The sequence below is a fragment of the Astyanax mexicanus genome, chromosome 1 (assembly GCF_023375975.1).
Source record: "Astyanax mexicanus isolate ESR-SI-001 chromosome 1, AstMex3_surface, whole genome shotgun sequence".
NCBI classification, from domain to species: Eukaryota; Metazoa; Chordata; class Actinopteri; order Characiformes; family Acestrorhamphidae; genus Astyanax; species Astyanax mexicanus.
The window spans coordinates 74,616,116-74,635,067 of record NC_064408.1 but is presented as its reverse complement, the minus strand read 5'-3'; the positions used below and the strand labels follow the sequence as shown (position 1 = coordinate 74,635,067).

Here is an 18,952-nt window from a genome sequence, read left to right as displayed (position 1 = left end):
TTGTATTCATTTTGGGTATGTTTGGAAAAAGAAGCATGATGAGCTAATAAAATCTTGTATTTCACTTCATTGATGTCATCTCTTTAGAGCTAGTTAGTGAGAGTGAATAAACTACCTTACTCTGCTGCAGACTGCAGTGCTAGAGGCACAGCTTCTAGTGCCCCCTATGGGCCCTTATAAAAAGCCCCTATGGATTGGACACATTATTACCTGGAAAAAGCACGGTTATGCTTTATTTTTAAGACCTTTGTGTGACATAATGTTCCCCAGATGTAGTTTATTTTCTGTATATTCCATAGAGCAGTACAGCCAGAGCAATCAGAGCAGTCAAAAATATGCATTAAATGTGAGCTTATGCTTATGTAATAAATGCTAAAATACATATAAAAATATAATAGCTCTGAAGGTTATAGCAAATTACATTTCTAATAAATTATTTAAAGTACCTGTTGTATCATTGTATTGTAGATTAACAGAAGATGTTTTTTTATTAACTTGTCAAAACAATATGTAAGTTTTATGAATGTATAGATTTATGTTTTATAGAGAAGGTAATAAATCATTAACCACAAAGCAGGAATTTATTATTTTTATAAAGACATAACAAGTTTCGGTAGCCATCATTGTGTATTCCCGCCATTTATTTAACCTTTACATATTTGTTATACTATATATTAACATTGTGCCATATGTTATATAGCAGTATGTAATACAGAAATCTCCCCATTATAAGTAAAACAATGGGCTGTCTATCATATCTATAGTTCAAACCATGGAAATGATCTTCAAATTAAAGCCAGTGAGAATAAATTAAGTGTAATGAATTATCCATATTGAGAAAAATGTTCAGTTCATTTGTGTTTACTCAAGTGTCTTTTTTAACCAAATACCTTGGCTCACTTTTGTTTGACCTTCTGCTTTATGTGAACCTCTACATCACACAGCTCTAATTAAGCAAGTGCCTTCCAACAATGCAGTTGATCATCTCCATCCTCAACACAGTCCTTATCTGGGAATAATTACCCAAGAAAACGTGACATCTGACATTAAGTGCAAGAGCATAAGGGAGCATTAGTCAAGTTTCAAAAAACAATGAACTTTAACTGTTAAAAAGGAGGCAAGCACAACAACACTGGAAGGTTTTTTTTTCATTCCCAGGAATGACACTAATGACTCTAAGATCTTTTTTTTTTCAGAGAGACTTTTAATTAGGGACACACCCATACCACATACCACTGCTTTCTGATACCGATGCCAGAGCTGCTGATACCAAGTACAGATAATGATACGTACTAGGGCTGGGATTTTAAGGAATATCAAACATTTTCATGAGATATTAGATGAAAACAAAATCGTTTATATCGATATAGACTGTCACCTCACCTCACTCCCCTACTGAACACATTCCCCCTCTCCCATTGCCTCATCATGCAGGAACAGAGAGCATGGAGACATGCGACAGAATGTGACAGAAAGTACAGAAGAGGAGCTGCTTATTAAAATATCCTAGCAGCTGAACTATTGAGAACTATTTCATTTCAGCAGTGTTTATTCTAGGCGTAATTGTACTAGCCTTTACAGTAGGAGCTTTGCAGTGCAGGAAACTTACAGACCTATCATGTGCGTGTAAGTATCACAAAATATGCTCCTCAGCCAATCAGATCTGTGCAGATCTCATGTTTTAAGATCACAGTGCTGATAAACAGCAGCAGCGTAAAACACCGCTACTGAACCTAATACTGATCTTTAGAGCAGACACGCCCACTCTAACCTGAACTGAGGGCTCATCAGCAGCTCCTTTACACAGGTATAAGGATAAACCTGACACAATTTTAGCCCAGAGTTATAGAAAATTAAAAAGTAAAACTAAAACTGCACTTTTTATTTACTTACTTAAGCACTTTAGATGCTCTTTTTCCAAAAGCGCACTATATTTTTGTGTTCCTTATTTTTAGGATACTTGAAGTGGAAAAAAATATTTATTTAAATTGTCTTTTAGTTGTTAATATAAAATGCTTCTAGAACTATTAGGCTACACAAGATATGGCACTGAATGATAAAAATGCCTGTATAAAATCTAAAACATTACATTTTGTCTAAGAAGTGTCTTTTTGTTATTACCTTATGGGATGAAAAAACATTGAGATATTATTATATATTTTTTATTTATTTATTCATATTGCCCAGCCATAATACATACTCTGACTCAACTACTCATAATGTGTCTATAAATACTGAGAATTATAGCATTCCATAAATAAAATAATATTTATTTTGGTACAAGCAGTGTTCTGTATTCAAAATAAAATAAGCATGAAACAAAGTAAATGCACATTTAAAAAATTTCAAAGGTAAAAAAAGGTATAAAAGGCAAAATTATCCCACACTGCAGAGAAGCTGACTTCAGTCAAGAATCATCTAGTGGAGAGCATGCGTGTGTCATTTTCAGCACTAAAGTATCAGTGCAACACAGCGGTATCAGTGCAACACAATTTTGAATCATGCTACACAACAGATTACAGTACACATTTTGTTTTAACATATTTCCTGATATGTGGGGTGCTGTCTGCTACCTTTTGTAATGAGGTGTTAAGAAGATATGGTTGAGTAGAGGGGTACTGCAGGGTTAGAGGTGCAGTAATGGGGCATTAGGTAGATGGTGACAGAGTTATGGAGCTTTGAGTAGATGGAGGTGGAGAAATGGACCATTAAAGTGACAGGGTGGAGGAATGGGGCGTTGAGTAGATGTGGTGAAGATGGGGTGTAGTAATGGGACTTTAAAGAGAAAAGCATAGAACTACATATTTCAAAGGTTTGAATTAATAAATAAGTAACAAAAGCAGAGGAAATTTATTGAATCAATAAATTGATTGTTAAGTGTTGCACCACTCAGTAGAAACAGATGATCAGCTGGGTTTATCATGTGATCTTTTATGTCATTTTCTACTGTGGTTTAGAACTTTTACTACTTTCTGAAGTTCTTTTGTTTCGAAAGTATTTGAAGTGTACTGTTATGGCAACTGCACAGTGGTACTTAAATCATTCAAGTAACTAAACATTTCATTTTACAGTTCAATTTCTCATCATTTAATATCAGAAAAGTCAGGATGAGTCACCAAGGAATAGTTTAATGGGTGCCAAGCACTGAACTAATGCAGATGCATAAATCTATCAGCTTTGGGCTGTGATGATGTCTCTTCTTCATGATGTCTAGAAACATTATGTCTAGAAAACTAATGTTTCTTTTTATATTTGAGTTTGTGGATGGGCTGAAAATTCCTTTCATCACTGTATCTGCTTTTTATACAACAACATGAGCTAAGCACCCAGGATCTTTTTCTCTCAGACACAAATATGTACTCACACACATACATGCACACACAGTGATTCTTCTTGTATAGCATTTATTACCAATCAAAAGTTTAAAATCAGCTGCAGATAAATGTACAAAATTATAATATTGTAGAGTTACAGATGAAAAAACATATTTCCATTTGGCAACATTATTTTAACACAGAGATAGACAGAAATATCCACAACAAACCACTAGAGACAACCTTATTCACCCTCACTAACACCTCAAATTAAATTAACAGACCAGAGACTAAATAGACCCCTGCCAAATAACCCCAAAGGTACAAAAGGTGGACACCAAGCATGCTGAGATATCCGTGAGAGCTCATAAGCACTCCCACCAAAATGCAGTGCCGCCATAATATGCTTGTCCTGTTCCACTTAACATGTAGCCATGAATTAGACAAGATCCAGGAGGTAAAATACCTAGATGTGTCCAAAAGTATTAACAGAACTGTTGATGATTCTAAATTATAGCAAAAACAACTACCACTTTATACAGGGCAATATACCATCAAAGTGATTCTGAACTCATTATTTTCATGTGAAAATCATATGTATAATTATACTGTACTACTAAAAGGTAATATTAACAAATAGATTGTAAGCGATCAAGATAACTGTAAAAATTCATGTCCAAACACCACACACATGTTCAAAGTGGCCCTCAAAAATGTAGAATATAAGCTTTATGAATGTCCTCCATATACTTTAAAATTGTTTATGCAATAGAAAATGATTAGAAGCACAAGTGATTCTGAACTTCTGAACTGTGTTAAATCTGAACAGCTACTGTATACACCATGCAAACTAACTCAGCATGCATCCCAAACAAACACATGGCAATTTCTGATCACTGCAGCATAATACAACTCACTCAGATGTCTTGAACACTGTCTGGGAGCTTGTCACACATGGCAGACATGTTCCTAATAAGCAAACACATTTGCATCTGCACTCCAACCAGCCTATGATCTGCCCCATCTGCAGATTTATGACATATGGGTGGGTCAGTATTTGGATTAGATCAAGTCAATCTAAAACTAAACAAGACTTCATTCTTTCCAACTAAAATAAACAGTTTATGAGTCAAGTAAAGTCTCCAGCATCATAATCCCCACATTCTGGGACACATTAAGGAAGATGCTTAGAAGTGAAGATAATTGCATTTCTATTATTTATGCGCCAAAGTATTATACTATAGAACAAACACAACATAGATCTAGCATTCATTCCATTCATAGTCATTTCAGGCCGCATTTCTGCTTCTGCAGTTTAAGGACAGTACACTGTACAATAGTACAGACTTCAATGATGTTCAATTATGAACATATTTTTTTTTATAATACACTGTTTTCAAAAGCATCCAGACATTTATTTTCTGATTTGGGTAATTGTTGACGGATTGCTGACAGAGATAAATACAGCATGAACACTTTCCTTAGAAACTTCTTGTCAATAAAATGGGATGCTTGTGAGCATCTGCACAAAAAATCTATAAGTACCTTGGGAAATTATGACTGCGCTCCATCCAATAGTTTGTGTCTGAAGGCAATCATATGCTCACTTTAATGTTCCAATACCTAGTCCCGAACTTTTGAGAAGTGTAAAGTCTGTTACTGCAGCAAAACTGGGGATAAACTTCATATTAACAGTCGATGTTTGGACAAATGATTGGATAAGAAGGTGTCCACAAACCTTTGTGCATGTATTGCATCTTAGTCTCAAGTGATAAAGAAGTAATGCAATTTTCCACAGTAATAAATTAATGGTAATATAAGAACACCTTAACAAACACAAATACAACCATAATTTAACAGCTAAATTCTTAGCAGCCCCATGTTTTCCATTACCCATTACAATCAATTGGCTCAACTCTGTTCTCACAGGTCCCTGTCAATAACATTTTATACAATTTTCAGCCCTAATCAAAACATTATGAATTTCAAAGCTCTTTGTGAGCTGATTCATGTGTTCTAGAGCAGAGCATTTACCACCCAACATGGTGCCTCTATTATATTATTTCAATGATAAGCTGACAAGGAAAAATGTATCTACAAAATGGCAACTTTACAAGAGAAGGAAAAAACACATTAAAAGTGCTGCAATAACATTGTGAAGCACACTCAAACTGCATTGCCCCTGTGCAGCAACATTAGGAAGTCTTCACACTACGGCCTGTGCTCATGTGACATAACTATTTCTTTTTTGGCCAGGTACAAAGTCCAATGATTTTGTTCCAAGCCATTTTGGAGAATTTCTATTCATTTCTTCATTCATTCATTCATTCATTCATTCATCAAATTGTCAAATAAAATTTTAACACAATATACTAAGAACTACTGTCAGATTCAAATTATGTAAAAATATATTTTGGAGACACAAAAAGTTTCTGAAAAAAGAGTGGCAATGTATATTGCATAAATGGTATGATTTCTGCATAAGCCTAGCCATGCACATCTTGCTGGGCAAGTCTGTTCCAGTTAAATACTTCACACCCTCATACCTTCTTTAAGACTACCTGGGTGACTTAGCTCATTCATGTTTCTGGAAGTGAAGTGCAGGTCAATTAGGTCATGTTGAACTTTGCTAGACCTCATATAAACTTGCGGCCCATGAAACTTTACAGGAGAAAAAAAAACATTCATAACTTGTATTAAAATACATTTTGGATCATTTTTATTGGTCTGTTTATACTTCAAATAGAAAACCATTCGAAGAGTAATCAGAGTTTTCAAAATATGCAAAAAAGTCAAAATATTTTAAAATATTTTGTGAGGTCATAGTCATAGATTTGATAGAATGTGGGTGTGTGTATTAGGCTTGTATCTGCTATCACAGTGTCAGCCATATCCATGCTATTTAATAAGGACTCATGGAAAAAGCTGCAGGGCAAGCACCTGCTGTCTCTATAGTGGAGTGTCACTAAAGCATGTGAACCATTTACACTCAAACCTTTAACCAGCTCACACACAGGCACAAAGCCTATATCAACACATAGTGGACATACTTTGACTATGTGTACTGTGCAGGTAGCTACCTAACAGACTAATAATCATCAAGGCCTTTGTATACTACATCACGTGTCCAAAAGTGTCCAGACTTTCCCGTTTATTTGAGTCAATCCACCTACTTGGCTAAAACAGACAGTCTCTGTTTTACACAGAGATCTTGTATAATCGCCATATAAAAAACACTGCCAATAGAATGGGATGCCACATATAAGGCAAAGGTCACCATGCTCAATGCCAAGTGTTGGGTAAATGGGAATGATCATCTATTGGTACATGAAGCTATAGAAATGTTAAAGAGTTAAAGAGAAGGAAAAAATGTTATAAAGAATAAGTAAAAGCAGTTTACAACAGAATTTTAAGGAATGCAAGATTTTCATCAAACATCTCCTAAATTTAGGTTATTTCACAAATTTATGTAGCCATGCATTTATTAGCTTGTGGTTTTGCTATTTGGTAGCAGTTGGTAGGATTCCAGGTCTAGGCCTTCTTATGAGCAAGCCAAGGCTGACAGAGACAAAAACAAATACCTGGAGATGGCAGTAACATTAGTTAGGCAGGAAAGGCAGGAAATAACTTCTTGAAACCAAATAGACACAATTTTAAATAGGCACTAGCTGTTAGAATGCAGATGCTGATTGTGGGTACTGATGATTGGTATAGGAATCTGAAAAAGAATCTGAAAAAGGCTGATCTCTAGATAGCTAGTGGTAAAAAGAATCTCATGGTGTGCAAGTGATCTTGCGACACAATTTACATGATCTGATTAAGTGTGCAGCAAAAACCCATAGAAGGTAGTAGGAGTAGATGGCGTGAGGGTGTGGTGATCATAGAAGAAAACTTAATTCAATGCTTTGAAAGATCCATAGACGAAAGCTGGAAGACAAGTGAAGACTTCAGTGGTGGTCTGAGATGTGCCCAAAGGGGGAAGGATGAGTAAAGAAGGGTCTATCATGAAAAGCAAAGGGAGGGGTGGGATGAGTAGGAAAATACATGGGCTAAAAAGATGATAGTGGGATAGGTGGTTTGGTTTGGAAAGAAGTGTTTGTGAAAGGATTTACAACTCGGAATATGATAAGCAAGAACGGCTTTAATGATTTAGGAGAGGTGGGATGAGGTTTGAGAGATTGGATGAAAAGTGCTTGACAAAAAGGAAAAGGGAAAAAAAAACAATGGAAGAGAGAGCTAGAGTCGCAGAAACAAAATAGAACGAAGAAAGATGTACAGTTGAATGCAGATCAAAAACTGAACTGCATTCATCTGTCTTACAAAATTAAAAATGGATGCACTAAGTTAAGAACCATATCATTCATCATAAGCACTACTACGTTACTTTATCAAGAAACAACCTGGACAAATTTGATAAAGTGCATAAAGGAAATGTCAGGTACTTTGAGACAGATTAATCTAGAATCTAGAAAGTCTGGAGTGTGTACTGCATGCAGCAGGTAAAATGACATGTTGAATAATTATAGAGCAAGCAAATGCATTAAGGCTGCAAGACCCTTCAAAATCAAATCCATATACTGGTATGGTATCCCCTTAAGTTGGATCATGGGAAAAGAAGTCTGAGAAGAAAACCAGGCACACGTGTTGGCGGAGTGACATCATCACATAGATCGTTCATGATGGCTTTAAACTAAGTTTGTTCAGAGATGCTGTGAGAATGAGAATCAGCCTGGGTGGCAGAAGCAGAGTAAAATAACCTTGATTTAAATTTTAGAACGATTCAGCTGATCAATCCAGCAGATGGTCAGTGGAGTTTAGGAGAGCCCATGTGGACAGAAGAGGAGGCAGGAAGGAAGTGTGAGGAAGCCAAAGAACTCAGCTGCACACAACAAGAGGAGGACTGGTGTCTCTTAGCATTTGCAGAATGATGAAATGAGAATGTATAAAACATTACATCCATTTTGTAGTGTGGTGCTGATGCAGCTCTTCTCCTAAGTTTGCCATAGACAAACACCTGTCATCCAACATCCAATGCTTTCTTCTTTTTATCTCCCCATACACCTTTCTCTATCTCAATTGCTATCTTTTTCTCTCTCTCCTTATGTTTGTAAGTACTGAGTCTCTGTTTTCTGGCAACCCTTGTACCTGCCACACATCACAGTTCCCGCCAGAATACCCAGCAGCTGACGTGTTTTAAGGTACAAGGTTATGGAAAAACAGCCCTTGAGCTTCATTCTTTCCAATACACCTTTTATCTGTCAGGCAGATTGGAGCACTGTAATTGGGGACTGCTGAGAGGTTTTGGAATGAGCTGCATGGTGGTGAAAAGCTTTTAGCTATACTGCAGCATGTCATTAGATTTAAACTCATCGTTGAGGAAGAAATGTGAAAATTCAGATCCTTGTGTCAAAAACATGTTCTATCATACACTGTAAAAAAAACAACCCATAGACTCTACTCAATAAATTTGAGGTAACAATTTACACTCAGTTAGTTTGAGTAGATTTCACCTCATATATTGAGTAAACATTACCTAAATGTATCAGTTGTGATACACTAAAAGAAATAAGGTAAAACGTATCCAACATTTCTCCATACTGTTTACTTAAATAAAACGAAATAACATTATGTTGCTTCTTTATCTAATTCATATTTATTAGTTAAATATTATTAATATTTCAATATGACCAGCTAACCACTACTTATTTAGAGAAGGTTAAATTTACTTTTAAAAACCACAGCTACAAAGCCTCTGCACACTTCACTTACTTATAAGTTCCAGTTATTTAACTTGGCTAACACTATATCAGCGACAGCTATCCTGTTATACTCACTACAACATGTGCCAATAACCTTCCTGTAGCCACGGTGTTTTATAATCCACAAGTAGAACTCGCCTCAAATACAAACACTGAGTCAAGAGCCTGATATCATGTTCAACAGTGAAAGCACTTGCTGGTTAGCTAATTAGCGATAGCTATATGTAAACCATGCCCATGTACATATTTCCCAAATACAACATGTAGTGTGCTAACTACCTTGTTTGAAGAAACCAACGTTTTTATTATGAACCTGCACACTTGCTAGATAGCACTACATTTTATTATTAGGCTGAATAGCACTAGCTACTTAGCTAGTGAACCTAGCTAGGGTTAGCTAACTTTGTCTGCACAGAAGGGTTAGCACTGCCCACATGTGTTAAAAATTAGCCTGCTACTAGAGCTGGCCTGTGCCAGAATGGTAAAATCCCTGTATACACGAGCACACAGACTATAAATCTTGATATATACAGTAACTTATACTTACATACATCAACTTTTGTGCTCATACACAGCAACATCTTAACTATTCTTACCTTCAAGGTGACATAGATTTTGAATTCAGCATTCTTTTTGATGCAGGTTTTTTCCCGGAACTATAGCTAGAACTTAAGTGTGTTAACTTTATTTTGGAATGAATTACAAAATATTTTGTATATATTTTATCCCATGTCATTAAAACATCATATCATTTTTTTTCAGTGTTTTACTGAATCAATTCCTAATACCTGAGAACTTTCATTGCCCCTATAAAAAGAGAGCATATTTTCGACCGACTAAGCTTTGAATTTCGACCTGTGCCCACACCCCGTTTCGATACCTTCCTCTTTCACATACAAAATACGTCGGATTTGGGAAACGAATGCACTTCAGATGTTAATTAGTTAGTTAAAGATGCATCGTATGAGGTTATTTCAATTCTAGGCTCCATTGTTGTACCGGAAACACACATCTGAGCTGGCTGTAAACAAAGAGAAGGGCTTTAGTCACCCAAATAAATTATTTTCAGGGGAGATAAATAAGTAGATTAACGTTCATGACTCGTTTGGTTTGAAAAGGAAATCGCTTTTCTATTTTGTCATGCATCGTCTTTCAACATAAAATGTAGCTACTTTACAATCAACCACATGAATTAACTCCAGCTGAGAGAGTCTGTGAATCCCCTGTAGCTACAGCACTGCATCATGGAGCTTAAAGTGGAAACACAACTGAAAAGTGCTGCCTATTCAGAGTTAAAGCGTTTGCAGTTTTGTGTGGTTAACGGTATTTGTTAGCTCTTCTACTTACAGTATGATGAACTGTCTATAGTGGTATTATCTGGCTAGTGGGGTTAAAGTCTATATCTTTCCTTTACAACTTTTACACAACACACAAATATGAACTGAGGGGAAAAAAACAACATCTCTGGACTAGTAGGGCTGAGCTGAGCCTGTCTGCTAACGAGCAAGTGGCTGCAGCTGTGCTCCAGAGCTCCATCTAGAGGTTGAATGAGGAAATGCAGATTCCTGTGACTGAGCACAGCCAACAGTGAGACACACAGCACTGCTTTAAAGGCACACTATGCAACCCTTGGTTGTTTTTTTTTATAAGGCTCCCCCTACAGGCCCAGAGTAAATGTCCAGTCACACTGCTGGCCCTCTGGTTCCTCCCACTGACCATGAGTGATTGTTTTGAGCACAACTGACTAGTTTCATGAGTCGTTATAGTTCTTGTACTGATTTTTGATTTATACAGCTCATAGTAAAACACACTTCAAACCAAAACTGCACAAAATAACGGGCTATTTAGTAGGGGTGGGCGATATGGCCCTAAAATAATATCACGATATTTCAGGGTATTTTTGCGATAACGATATACTTGGCGATATAGGAAAACTGAAATAATTCGGAAATTTCAGGAGTATAGTATAATAGTTTAACAGTATAATCATAATGTGGCAAAATAAATAATATAGCATAAAAAAGTATAATGCAGCAAACAATATTGCAGAATATTTAGTGCATGCATATAAACTGCAAACTAAAACAATTAAACAATACATTCACTTAAAGCTTCACAGTAAATAATAGACTAATTTTAAGAGAGAACAGCCCTATTATCATGATATGGATTTTTAATATCATGATATTTCTGTGTCACTATAAATTGTATACGATATAATATTGCCCACCCCTACTATTTAGTAAATACACATACTTGGATTAAACTTCACTTATAAAGCATGTTCACCACAGAGCAAGTAATGGAAAGGCAGTTATTTAGCTAGCTAGGTAAGCTGTTATCGAAACATCTATGTTTAGCCACCCCCACTAGCCACTTAGATATCCAACAACAGACCACATCCATAAAAACAGAAGAACAAACTCCTTTACAAACAAAGACAAACATGCACAAAAGAGAGAAATCATCCCAGTGTTACTTACAATGACCCTTTTTTGCTCTCGCTATTCAGAAAAAGCAAACCTTCTTTTGCACTGTAAGGACTCATTTAAGCATCTTAAACGATGTAAATTGCTCATCGGCCCTCAAGAGCAGATAAAATACAGAAATATCAGCTGATCGCAAATTTTCACTGAAAATCGTCCAATACCGATGCAGAGCTGATCAATTCTTCCATCTCTACTGTTTATAAGTAAAACTATGTGAACAAAATGATATCTATTATCTATTTATCTAAGTATCTTCAAAAGTTAAAATGCATAAACTAGCATCACCACCAACATATAACATCATATGTTTTGTTTATCATGCTTTATGGTATATTTTCAGCGTGCAGATTATTTTTAGGGACTAAACTGTAATATACCATGGAACAGAAAAAATGTATCTCCAAATAAAGACTGTATATCAAATTATAATTATGTGTACTCTAAGATTTAAGGTCTAAGATTCTTGACTTAAATGATTTAAGCCTAAATTAGCTTAAACATGGTCTGTGCTGTGGGGATTAGTCTGTTACCAAATTTATCTAAGCCTAATTGGCCAGCTACGTCAATAATTGTATCAGTTTGCAAGTAGCTTAACTAAGTTCTCTAGTTCTCAGTGAATCTGTAGTTTAGCTAGCTATCCTAGGCTAGCTTTGGGAAGGACTGCAGAACTAACAACCACTTTATAAAAACTTATATTTTGGACTATATTGCTTTCATTTTTGTCAGTTGAAAAAGACATTTGTACAATGTTTTTAGAGTGAGGAAATAAATGATCTCTGTGAACAGGAAGAGAAGTTTTATTCCAGCTGGATTTGTTTAAGAAGTAAAAAGGATAATTTAATTGTAACGGTCCTGATGAGATCTATGACTTTAATCCAGGTTGAATTTGCAATGTTATGTAATGTAGAGGAAATGGTATTTTGTAATTATCTGAGGTGTACAGTAAGGCTGTTTGTGCCTGTGGTGTAATATGCATCCAGGCCATGGCCTTTTAATCCAACTCAATAATTTATGCACCCTCCTCAGGTAAAATCAGTTTAGCTTCAGGACAAGGTAAAAAGCATTCTATACAGTAATAAAAAGTGGAGCCCTGTTTGCTACATTTCTGCTATAAAGCAGACCATCTACAAAAAGTAAATCCATTTAACAGACAAACAACAATTTAAGCATTCAAAATTTTCTTTCCATATTTTTATATAGAGCTACTGCCTTTAGGATCACTTAACAAAGGAGGAAGCACACACCAGAGTGAAAGTTGAGAAATGAGCAAGGCACTGCAGAGGAAACAGAGGAGGCTGGGACTGTAATACACAGCTGCTGACGGCAGTCCCAGGCTGCACTGAGTGACCTCATATAAAGAGCTATTTCCAAAACAGAGAGCAAATGAGAAAAAGAGAGGAAAAGGCAAGAGAGAGAAAGAGAAAGAGAGATCTATTGTAACGTGGCAGTTAACTGTGCTTGGTGGGATCTGGCCACCTCCAAAATTCTTCTGCAAGGACACAGAGAGACAGAGACTGAGAGAGAGAGAGAAAAAGAGAGAGATAGAGAGAGAGAGATGGAAATAATTAGGAAGGAGGAAAAACAAATGAGAGAAGACAAAACAAGAGAGAAAGAGTATGAAAGTAGAGCAATGGGGTAAAGCAAAAAAAAGAGAAGAAAACAAGCAAATAAGGGTAAAATGGTTTGAGAGCATGTGAATGTGATGGGGAGTGAAAGAAGAAAATTTAAGAAATGGAGAGAGAGAGAAAAAGAGAAAGAAAGAGCAAAAGAGAGGCAGGAGAGAGGAGAAAGTCTGGACAAAATTGATTTCACGACCTAAGGGTGAAATGATGTCCAAAACATCTGCTTGTGCGCTCCCAGACGGCCCGTAAAAGCTGAAGACTCCGGTTTCTTCAGGACTGCTCTAATGTGTTGGGACACGTGCTGATTGCAGCACTAACTGCTAACAACCCGTCACGTTCATACACACCATTTATGTGACCCTTCCACCTGAAGACCCGCTTTCTACAACCATCACACTGATGGGCAGTGAGGTGCTGCTGCACTTGCTAAAGACTCACTCTGTGTTCCTCAGTACTGCGAGCTCCAGGCTGCTAGCTGAGTGTGCAGTGAGGTCACTGGTTATTTTTCTGCTTTTTTGGCGCACTCCTCTCAGACTGAGAGCATTTTCCATTGGTGATGTAGAGCAGGCTTCTCCTACACCATGCTTCCTTTAACTGACGATGGAAGTCAAAACTCTGTAGACAGGTTTCCAGGCTCAGATTTAGTCTAGGCCTAAAATAAAAAGAACTTTCAGTGGTGATTCGCCATTAATACTGCAACTTACAAATGAACGCAAGACTAAGCATAAACCATAGCTGTGTTCAAAATTGCTCCCTGTTACAGAAATACTGCACTATATGGTGCGTAATGCTGTTTGAAATCTCAACGCTACATTTTGTTCCCTATATCTCCCATAGTGCATCACAAAATGTAGTGTACAGACAATATATGCTTCCAATGTCTAATGTCCAAAGTAAAGGTTGTGTTGTATCAGAAATCTCAGTGCAGCACCAAAAAGATGGTTTGTTGTTTGATCATCTTTCCCCAAACAGTTCACTATATAGCAAATAGTATGTAGTCAATATAAATGAGTTTTATTTTACCAACATGTATTTCCCTTTGATTCCAAGTCTAAACTGAAAATCTGTAGAATATTTTCAAAATGATCAAACCACATTACTGAAAAGTCCAAAATATCTTGGAATAAAAATGTTTACACTGACTTCCACTGAAAGTTTTTTTCCCTTCTCATGTAAACAGAGTATCTGCAGATTCTGTAGATCCTAAATTTCTCTTTTTATTTCTCACATTATATTTTGCAAATTTCCAAATTTCTTACGCAGTTAGTATTTTGATTTAACAGAGAGGAAATGGAACTAAACTAAATTGAACCAAAAGCATTATTTACAGTATATGGCCCCAAGGGGCGCTATCAGATATATTTATCTTATTTTAACTAGTAGAGAGCCTACTTTAGGCACCGTAATATGTTAATATTTATGTGTTTGTTTAAAATGTTGGTTTGTCAGAAAATACAGGAATCAAAAGATTACAGTAAAATCTGTAAACTGTAAATATCGGTATAGTGTGTTTAAGGGTTGAGTGAGCATCGCACTGAACACTCCCTCTACCAGTTAAGATGACCCTAACATTGAGACGTTTCTGGGAAACTGGGTCCAGGCCCTGGCAGCTCTTGAATGTGATCAGTGCACATTTAAGTAAACACATGGACGGCATCATGTCAGTGAGTTGCTGTGGGCGTAGAACTGTGTACAACACAACCAGTCTCTGCAGCCTAATTGAAAGTGCATGCATTCGACATGTGCATTACAACTGTTAGCCGGACTAGAGCAGCACTGCTCCACAGTGAAACTAGCTAGACGACCACTGAATAAACTGAATGAACACACACATGGCATTGAATTAACACCTATAGGCTTCATTTAAATCTAACCCAGCACTGAGTTAGGCCTAATTCAACACTACAGCAGTTCAGCATGTGGTACTATTATAAACAAACTCTTCAGATTCAACATTCCTCATGTTCCTCCTGTTCTCAGCACTCTCTGTCTGCACTGCGGAGGATGCGTTACCTTAAGCGCATTAGATCACACCTCTGGCATGCATGCAGATGATTTTAACCACACAATTTTAAGCCAATTTTTATCTTCTTGCAAAGCGAAGCAGAAATTGGATTGCAATGGATGGCTAAATGTAGAAATTTCTGCTGAATTTTACACCACCGAACTTACAGTATTTACAGAAGTACAGTTTTTATCTTTGAAGACAGATCTGCACACTCTTGGTGTTTTAATCTCAGTGTCTTTATGAGGGATAGTCATCTGGAATAGTTTATTCAGCTTCTTAAAGGAATTTCTGGAGGTGCTAAACAAGAGTTGCTGCTTTTTTCAGGCTGTGAAGCTCCAGCTCATCCCAAATCACCATCTCAGTTGGGTTTAGATCAGGAGATTGTGTTTACTATGTATTTCCATACGTGTCCCTTAATTGTTTTCAAGTCTTTAATGTTAATCTACAATACAGAAAATTAAATAAATAAATAGAGAGAACATTGAATGAGAAGCTGTGTCCAAACATTTAACTGGTACTGTTTTATTTTTTATTTTTTAAATTTAGGATACTGTATTCAAAATGCAATGCATTAAATATTCCTAACAATACAACATAATTTATCTTTGAAAGATCTAACTTATTTGATATGCTACTGTATTAGCATTATATCAGTGGCATAGAAATAGCTCAAAATGACAAACACAATTTATAATATCGCAATTATTGCTGGGACAATACACTGTCAATACAGAACTTGTATATGGTAACAGGCATATACTGTCTGCATATTCTAGCAAGATAATGGCTGCAACCACATTTCTTGTGTATGGCAACATACATGGCCACTAAATCTGATTCGAATCTGATTCATTTTTTTGTTGTTTTGGAGTTTTTAATTTGGCTTTTATAAAAATTGTGTTCAGTTTAAAATGGCACTATATGTGACTCTTCTACAGTCAGCTTACTGTAATTACCTGTCTATGAAGCTCACAAATCATTAAAATAAGATATTTAGCTCTAATTGTATTGCCAAATGTTGGTTGTTGTTATTACTATTAATAATAATTAATTACACTTCCATTGTTGCTGAGGTGTGTTTAAAGTTCAGTCTGTGTGTGTGTGCGCAGGTGCTGGGAATGCGGGTCCTACCTGTGAGCAGCGGGCTGAGGGCGCAGAGCGCGAGCAGGAGCGCGAGGAGAGCGCGTGCTGCGGCGGGACTCATGGTTAATGAAGGAGCAGCGGCGCGCGGCCGCTACACACGCGGAGGAGTGGAGGAGGAGGGTGAGGGACGATAAGGGACGATGCTGCGGGCGCTCCCGGCGCTGTGGCTCCCTCTAATGGGCTCTCTGCTGCTTCTCGCTGTGATTAATCCAGAGTTTAGCAGAGTTCCACAGGAGCATGAACATTAAAAAGTCATAAGAGTCATTAAATCCCACAGACAGGGCCCTTTCCAGAAGTTTCTTAACGTGAGGAATCCTCCCAGACTCCTCCTGCTGTAGCTTAAAGCTGCTGGTGAATTCTGCTCCCCACAGTCTGTGCTCTACCTACTGATCAATCATGATCACGTGATGCAGTTAAAGCAGTGAACACCCACTGCACTAAGCTTCATATTAGCCACAGATTTTTATTTTTATTAAATGTTTGAAGCTGTTTACTGATACACAGCTCTGGAAAAAAATGAAGAGACCACTTCAGTTTCTGAATCAGTTTCTCTGATTCTTCTATTTATAGGTATATGTTTGAGTAAAATTAACGTTGTTACGGACAACATTTCTCCCAAATTCCAAATAAAACATTTACAGCATTTATTTACAGAAAATGAGAAATGGCTGAAATAGCAAAAAAAGATGCAGAGCTTTCAGACCTCAAATAATGCAAAGAAAACAAGTTCATATTTATAAAGTTTTAAGAGTTCATAATTCAATATTTTGTGGAATAACCATGGTTTTTAATCACAATTTTCATGCATCTTGGCATTTTGGATCTTGGATTTACACTATGGGCTGCTGAATCACCCAATCACTTGCTTTGTTGGAGTGAAGTGAACAGTGGTTGATAGGAAACCACAGTCAGTTTACACCATCTGCTTTTTGATGATCCAGTGATGCCAGATTATGACGGCATGCTCTGTTGTCGGCACTTTGTGTGCTTTCTGCTAGAGGATAGATAGCTTGCAGCCCTGACATGTACTGTTGTTTACAAAAAATGTTTATTCCTGATGGCATGCATGTTTTTCCAGAGATATAAACTCAGTGACTATAATGGGTGTTGGTAAGAAAACACAAATGTTTGTCTTCCTCAACTAACAAATTTACACTGACTAGGAATGATCACATCCCTGAATGATACAAGTCAGTAAGAAACACAGAGTTATATAGCTGCCTCATTTGCTGTACTACAGATTGCTTTATACACTCATGGGGGTAAATACAAAATTTATGCCCAGAATGTAGGCCAGAACCATCTCTCTCTCTCTCTCCCTCTCTCTCTCTCTTTCTCTCTCTCTCTCTGTCTTTCTGACTAAAACATATTTTGCCCGCAGAAGCAACTGAATAGTCTGGAATCTACTGACATGATAGAAGATGATTGATATATTTTTATACTTTAACTATGTAGCCCTGCAGCATAACAGTCCGACACCATCCTCCATTTCTTTCCTGAAGCTGATGCATACCAAACATCTGTACTATGTTTCATTTTCTGTTTCCGAGCTTTGCAGTTACTGCCCTCTGCTGGCAATACTGAATATCTGTGCTAAAAAAAATCATGTAGTGCCAGACGGCAGGGTCTGGTAGGGGCCTCTCACTGAGACCTTCTCCTTAATGGGAAAAAGGTCTATAAGGTCATATTATCATTCATAATTTGTTAGTTTATTTAATTGTCATTCAAGCGTCATAGTTAATATTCAGTTATGTTAATGTCAAGTATAGGCAAATACGCTGAAAATGCATAAAATTGTCTTCCAAAATGAGTTAATGCATGCCACACAGCTATATGATGATGGTGATTCATGAGCACATTTTGACATAAAGCTAAAACATTGTCTTCATAGGAAATAAGGTCATGCCATCATGTATGATCTCATTTGTAAACATTAGGGCCATCAATCAAATCATCCATCCATTCATCCATCCATCCATCCATCTATCAGGTACAAAAACTTATTAATTTATTAAACTGCATGAAATTGCAGTGCATCAATCAACATTAAAGTGCATTTGTTTTTCTTTTCTTTCTGAGAACTTCTGGGTCCATCTAAAATGCTTAAGCATAAAAATAAAAAATGATAAACTGCACATCAGCCTACAGTCATATGAAAAAGGTTTGGGCACCCCTATTGATCTTAATCATTTTTAGTTCTAAATATTTGGGTGTTTGCAACAGCCATTTCAGTTTGATAAATCTAATAACTGATGGACACAGTAATATTTCAGGATTGAAATGAGGTTTATTGTACTAACAGAAAATGTGCAGTATGCATTAAACCAAAATTTGACCGGTGCAAAAGTATGGGCACCCTTATCATTTTATTAATTTGAATACTCCTAACTACTTTTTACTTACTTACTTAACCTCATTGAGCTTTGAACTTCATAGCCAGTATCCAATCATGAGAAAAGGTATTTAAGGTGGCTACAAAAAGTTGTCTCAGAGATTTAACCTGTCAGTTTCCACTGTGAGGAACATAGTAAGGAAATGGAAGACCACAGGGACAGTTCTTGTTACGCCCAGAAGTGGCAGGCCAAGAAAAATATCAGAAAGCAGAGAAGAAGAATGG

At 36.7% G+C, this 18,952-nt stretch overlaps 1 protein-coding gene across 3 annotated transcripts in view; it reads right to left on the bottom strand.

Annotated features, from left to right (window-relative positions):
• The window catches only part of fndc1 (fibronectin type III domain containing 1), a 63,317-nt gene extending 46,640 nt beyond the window's left edge, over positions 1-16,677 (bottom strand). For all 3 annotated transcript variants that reach the window (XM_007260861.4, XM_007260862.4, XM_022686203.2), the window contains exon 1: positions 16,324-16,677. In XM_007260861.4, the coding sequence (XP_007260923.3) occupies positions 16,324-16,396 (73 nt within the window). In that variant the 5' untranslated portion in view covers positions 16,397-16,677. The remainder of the gene's footprint in view (positions 1-16,323) is intronic.
• Between the last annotated feature and the right edge of the window lie 2,275 nt (positions 16,678-18,952).